Source organism: Gymnoscopelus microlampas (genome assembly GCF_963454915.1).
Source record: "Gymnoscopelus microlampas genome assembly, chromosome: 22".
NCBI lineage: Eukaryota > Metazoa > Chordata > Actinopteri > Myctophiformes > Myctophidae > Gymnoscopelus > Gymnoscopelus microlampas.
In genome coordinates, this window is record NC_139959.1 from 5,452,010 (window position 1) to 5,458,692 (window position 6,683).

At 41.2% G+C, this 6,683-nt stretch overlaps 1 protein-coding gene across 1 annotated transcript in view; it reads right to left on the minus strand.

Annotated features, from left to right (window-relative positions):
• Nucleotides 1-1,492: 1,492 nt before the first annotated feature.
• The window catches only part of LOC311039086 (leukocyte elastase inhibitor-like), a 13,468-nt gene continuing 8,277 nt past the window's right edge, over nucleotides 1,493-6,683 (minus strand). The window contains exons 7-10 of the mRNA XM_084048728.1: nucleotides 5,392-5,469; nucleotides 4,524-4,613; nucleotides 4,255-4,435; nucleotides 1,493-3,347 (exon numbers count right to left, since the gene is read on the minus strand). Coding sequence (XP_083904854.1) covers nucleotides 3,115-3,347; nucleotides 4,255-4,435; nucleotides 4,524-4,613; nucleotides 5,392-5,469 — 582 coding nt within the window. The 3' untranslated portion in view covers nucleotides 1,493-3,114. The remainder of the gene's footprint in view (nucleotides 3,348-4,254; nucleotides 4,436-4,523; nucleotides 4,614-5,391; nucleotides 5,470-6,683) is intronic.

Sequence of the window (6,683 nt, forward strand, 5' to 3'; positions counted from 1 at the left end):
AGGCGATATTTCCTAGTGTTTTTTTTGTTGTTTTACTTTGATTGACCCCATTGGTACATTAATGTGCTTTTATGCAGTAAATAAAGAAGTGTCTATAATTTGTGTTTCCTCTGACTTAATTCATATGTTTTCAAATCAAAATGTTAAGTCTGATGGATGTAACAATACAGGTGCTAGATGACATCTACTGCCATCTACTGGGTTGATTTTGTATCTTTTCCACTCCATCACTTCCATGTACAAAGAATAACATGGCCCATTTCCTTGCAATATCTTACTTGTACGTCCTTCTAGCAATATCACAATATAAAAATGCTCTACAAGTAAAAGGCCTGTGTTCAAAATGCTACTTGGGTAAAAGTACTGTTTTCAAAATGCTACTTGGGTAAAAGTACAAAAGTATAGGCATCAAAATATACTTGAAGTACCAAAAGTAGTAGTAGCCAACAAAAATGTTTGTAAATAGCAGATCTACAAGCTCACAACGCGTCACAACATTGTGAGCTTGTAGATTGGCTGTTTTCAAATAGCCTAGGTATAACATAGGGCTGAAGTGGCTAATGTATGTTTTATAATAATAATTGATATCTTCAAATAATTGTCATGGAGTAAAAGTACAATATTTGCCTCTGGGATGTAGTGGGGTAGAAGTTTTGCAAATTAGAAATAGTTACTCCATTTTCAATGGGAAGGACTGTTTACAGTTTAGTTTTTATCCTCTAGGGGGTGCTACTGTACCATGTATAGGCATACATGCAGTGCATCTCTCAAGTCAGCCACATGCTTCTAATGCTCCTGAATGTTTGTCTAATGTGTAAAGTGGTGTTTCTAGGTAGAATCAGTGGTGGGAAAAGTACTAATGTATTTTTACTTAAGCAAAAGTATCAATACTGCAATGTAGAAATACTCTTTAAGGTCACGGTCACACCACACTTTTGTTCTACCTATGAGGGCGGATTCTGCCAATGGATTTCATTCAATTAGTCTAGATAGAAAGTGGGGTCCACATGCATAGGGTTTCTTATTCCTTGAAGTCTGTACATGAACATTCATGTACAGACTTCAAGGACTTCATGTCATGGACATTTCTGCATAATGAGTATTTTTTTTCTTTTCGTACTTTACAGAGTATTTCTACATGGCAGTATTGATCATTTTACAAGTAAGACATTTTAGTACTTTTTCCACCACTGATGACCTCATGATAGGAAAGTGCCCCATCTTGTGACAAAACAACAACAGTACTAAAACATGTTCCTGTTTCATCTTTGATCAATATGGAGTGAACGCATTACTCACAATGTTTGTTTTTCACCTATCCATCGTCCTTTTATTTTAATTATTTGAGCATTTGTTTTTGCATTCCAGTTTAAATAAATATTTTTTATCAGGGAAAAGAATACATTTCATGTGTACCCCCCCCCCCTTTTACTTTTTCTCCTTTATCTCTGTTTTAGGGGAAAAAACTCAAGAAAGTAAAAAGAAGACAATATAGCAGTATCTGTGTGTTATTTCACAAAAATGCACAGTATATGGATTTTAATGAACACCGTTGAAAATACAATTAGATAAAGCAGATCGTCATGATTAAGGATAACTAAGATTTAGTTAAGAAATAGGAAAAAGAAAGAAAGAAGAGAAGAAGAGATAAAAATAAAAAACTAGAAAAAGTGCTCCTCGGAGCACAACTCTCCGCCAGAAGACTTGTGTTGGGAATGTTGGGAATGTTCTATCTGTATAAGTGTCCTATCCGTCCTGTCTGTATACGTGTCCTATCCCTCCTGTCTGTATAAGTGTCCTATCCGTCCTGTCTATGTAAGTGTCCTATCCGTCCTGTCTATGTAAGTGTCCTATCCGTCCTGTCTGTGTAAGTGTCCTATCCAATTGTTACAGTATCCGCCATTTCTCAACCATTTCGTGATTGTTCCTGTCTTACCTCACTCTTACCAGACTTGTGTTGGGAATGTTGGGAATGTTCTAATTCTTATGTTCTAACTGTCCTATCCATCCTGTCTGTATAAGTGTCCGATCCGTCCTGTCTGTATAAGTGTCCTATCCGTCTGTATAAGTGTCCTATCCGTCTTGTCTGTATAAGTGTCCTATCCGTCCTGTCTATGTAAGTGTCCTATCCCTCCTGTCTGTGTAAGTGTCCTATCCGTCCTGTCTGTATAAGTGTCCTATCCGTCCTGTCTGTATACTGTAAGTGTCCTATCCGTCCTGTCTGTATACTGTAAGTGTCCTATCCGTCCTGTCTGTGTAAGTGTCATATCCCTCCTGTCTATGTAAGTGTCCTATCCGTCCTGTCTGTGTAAGTGTTCTATCCGTCCTGTCTGTATAAGTGTCCTATCCGTCCTGTCTGTATAAGTGTCCTATCCGTCCTGTCTGTATAAGTGTCCTATCCGTCCTGTCTGTACACTGTAAGTGTCCTATCCGTCCTGTCTGTGTAAGTGTCATATCCCTCCTGTCTATATAAGTGTCCTATCTGTCCTATCTGCCAATTATGTATCAGCCATGCAGCCATTTCGTGATGGTTCCTGTCTTACCTCACTTTGACAGTGGCGCAGACACTGTCAAAGTGACGCCATGTATTTATAGGCCGCTATGCGTCACTAGCCAATCAGATCACAGTATTTCACCGTATTGTCACGTGTCACGTGAGGCTTGACCAATCGGTGTGTCATATTTAGAAAGTGAAGACAATACTCTCCTTGCGGAGAGTAATAATAATAAACAGGGGTGGGATAAGGCAGGAAGGAGTGGGATTCAGTCAGGGGGCAGAGTTTGTAAGGAATTGAGTAGTTAATAAAAATCTTCCATTTGTGGAAACATTTTGCAGGCCTGCCCTTTAGGAAAAATCAACAAGAAGGCAAAATAATCACTCCAGAATTGATTAAGTCTGGGACAGAGAAGTATTCACTCAGGTTACATGTAGAAGCTCATTTTAAAAGATATGAAGATACATTTTCGTGAATGGAAATGACAAACAGATGACAGCTTGCGTTGTCAGCTTTCAGGACGTGTAGTTACAGAACTTCAGAGATTGTGGAATAAGTTGTCTGGTGTGAGAGGCTATGGTCCAGCTGACCAGGACCAGAGTTGAGTTGAGAAACCAACTCAAGAAGCCGGAGGGGAGCAGTATCGGCCCGCAAACAGGATGCTCATGGAGGGGTTGTGTCGGATGAAGAACAGGAAGGGGTGGTCGGCCACGAAGCTAGCGGGGATCATGGCGCAGCGCATCATCATGACGGCGGCGGTGGCGGCGGCCGCCTCCGTTCCCTCCTCGTTCACCTCCACGAACGCCTTGTGAACCACCTTGGAAAGCACCAGGTCGTTGGCTGGAGACATGCCTGGAGAGGACGCGAGGGCAAGACAAGAGGAAGGACACATCGTTTAACCCCTTAAAACCTGTAGACTTAGAAAACTGGATGTTTTTTTTACTGTCTACACCAGGGGTTTTCAACAGATTTTGACCCAGGGACCACCATCCTGACTAAGAGCAACCTGGGGACCACCACTATTGTGCGTGGTGGGTCCATCATAGACCCACCCCACACAATAGTGGTGGGGGGTTCATGCACCGCAGGGAGCTGGAGAAAATAGCTATACTATCTAATAAAATACAGTGATTTTGTATTGAATATGATGGAATATGATTAAGGATTACTGTGATTATGGTAAGCTGTAAAATAAACATTTTGTTCGTGGTGCGGTGACATTTAGTGTGTTACCTATCACAAGCAAGTGTCAAGTCTCTGCAACAACATTCTGCGACTTGCCAAATCACAATATTAGGTTGCAGGTTTGACTATGATGAAAGGCATACAATATCTAACCAGCAAATATTTCCAACAAAGTAATTTAGTAAAGGTGATGAGTCAGATGCATGTCTTTATTGCTACCTCAGGCTAAGGTGTTTTTGCAGAAGCCTTCATCAGAGCAGAGTAAAACGTGTATAGAATATGTAAACTTTTTTCTATGAAAAAGGCTCCTGATGAAACGCATTAGCCTGTGTGGTAGCAATAAAGACATATGTGCGTCTAAATATTAAATCCATATTTCCCTTTATTTGGATAACCATGTAGGCTTGATAGGACACACAAACCAATAATAATACAATAAAGCTAGTGTTCTATTTTCTATTTTGTCTATTTTCTTTAGGTCCACCTATTAAGTCCAGCTGTACTGGTACCACTGCTGTGTGTCAAACTTGCAAGCCCATCGGTTGTGCTGTGAGTGGTACTGTGTAGCACGTACCGGAGAAGTCGCTCTGTGCGATGTCAAAGGCGTCCACCATGCCCATCTTGGTCAGGACCTCCTTCATGTCGACCGTCTGCTCCAACTTGAATTTAGGCAAACCCAGCTGAACCTTCATCTCATCCATCATGTCTGGGTTGGTCCAGTCCACAAAGTTCTCATAGGTCAGAGCCTTTTCTAGCTGGGGATATAATGGGTTAGATTATCAGAGATTGGAGAGAGGGAATTGACTTTATAGCTACCCCCAAATCTGCGCGGGTGTGTCCTACCTTCTCCAGGCCTGTCGTATTGTCCTCCATCTCAATAGGCAGAAAGATGAGCATGCTCAGGTCTTTCCCTGTGTAAGGCAGCTCCAGGACCTAACAAACACAGTGGGCCATACTGCTTACAACCAATAAACAATAATGTAGAAGCAATTTGACACAAATTAATCAAAACTCAAGGTAATATGTTTTTACATAACATAGAAAACCATTACTAATTATGGACTGATTAATCAAATCACCTGTGGTTATGGTTTATGGGGTATCACAATAAAAAAAAACTGCTTGGTTGGTTGAGCTGAGAAGCCATTTCCTTGTTTCTTAAAGCAAAATGTCACTTTGGTCGAGGTTTACAGGTAGGTTGTGTAGTTACCTTGATGTAACTCCAAATATTGGTGAGATATCTTCAATAGTTGTGTCATTGATTTAAGCAATATTACACTCAAGGGTGTGCTTCACCATTAGCCTGGCTCCAGCCCCTGAAATTGCTAGCCTCGCATTCAGGTCTGGTGACGCTGTAAAAGGCAACTTCTTCTCATTTGCAAATCTAAACGACCCAATCGGGATCGGGATAATCCAGTATGAACCAATCGCCAAAGAGTCCCAAAAGTCCCAACAGCCCTCAGTCACTCTTTTAGCACATAAACAAACTCAAATAAAGCAGATAATGCCAATATGTAACATCACAAAACCTGACACTTGCGTTACTTTATGTGGAGAATCAAGGAGGGTCTATTTGTCACTCACTCATAGAGGTACAAGCACAATATCTCACCAATATTTGGAGCTACATTATGGTACAACCCAAACCTACCAAAGTGTCCTTTTGCGTTTACACAGATCTAAATAAAAGGAAGAATAACTGATTGATTACCTGACAGTTCAAATCAGGGATGAAGGCAAGGCGGAACTTAGCGCTCTGGTACATCATCTTCACCGGCTTGGTTTCAGTCTGCCATCAATGTCAAAAACAACACACAGACAAAATGCATTGAGCCAAGTACAGTATGGTATGGACATCTTTAAAAACTTAACCCGATATACTTCGTTGACGGGGTCCCCCAGCAGTCTATACATGGTCCCCTCTTTTTTCCCCCTATACACCAAATCTCTGAAAACAGCGAAATAACTAACTAGAAAAAATGCTGCTCGGAGCACAGGTCTCCACCAGGTCAGGTAGGTTATTGTGGCCTCCTGGCGGCGCTATAATAGGCTAATGTGAAAAGGGTGCCATTTCCTCTTAGGCATTTCACGGCAATCGGACACTGAATTCATGATTTGAGGCATTTTATTCCAAAAATGTGTTTTGCTAAATTAGACCTGATGGTGGTGCTGTAACAGGCCAATGTGAAAAATGCATGATTTTTGTTCAGAATCTGAAGGAGTAATATCAAAAAAGTCGTTTTACAAAAGGCAGCCTCCTGGTGGCGCTCTAAAAGGCAGATGTGGAAAAATGCAGTGCAAAGGTTTTTCCTTGGCCTCTAGGGAGTGTGAGTGCAAAGTTTCACGCAGATCGGTGCAGTTATAGGTAAAAACTCTAATCGGCCTGTTATAGCAGGCTAATTTGTTAAAGGCTGTTAAAGATGTTTGAAAGTTTCTTCCTCGGCCTAGCGGGAATGTGCGTGCAAATTTCACGGAAATCGCAGCACGTACTGTATAGTGAATGTATCACATAGCTTATGCAATGGTCATAAGTCATCATTTCACTTCCGAGCCCTCTGAGGAAGTTAGACCAGTGTGATGATCATATGAACCCCATGACTTCCAGCCTGGTGAATCATTTACACAGAGAAGTAAGGATAGGTGTGGACGGCTCAGGTTACACAACCTGGGTGTGTCTGTGTGACTTCCCCACTGTGTGTGTGCACGTTGTGCCACACAGCACATCTCTTGTGTGAACACTGTCTGTCCGTGGTAAGAGGGTGTGTCTGTCCGTACTGGAAAAGGTTAGTCATATGTTCAATACAACTTGGTCTTTATTAGGTTCACAGTATCTACCCACCCTCAAATAAGCCATTCGTATATGTACTGTACAAGATGTACTGTAAGCACATAGTAAATATGTCAGAAATGAGATCACCTCTTCTTTCATCTAAGATCTGGCAAACACAGCCCGATGAAGACTTTAAACCTAGTTCACACAAAATATTTGCGACATGATGGAAC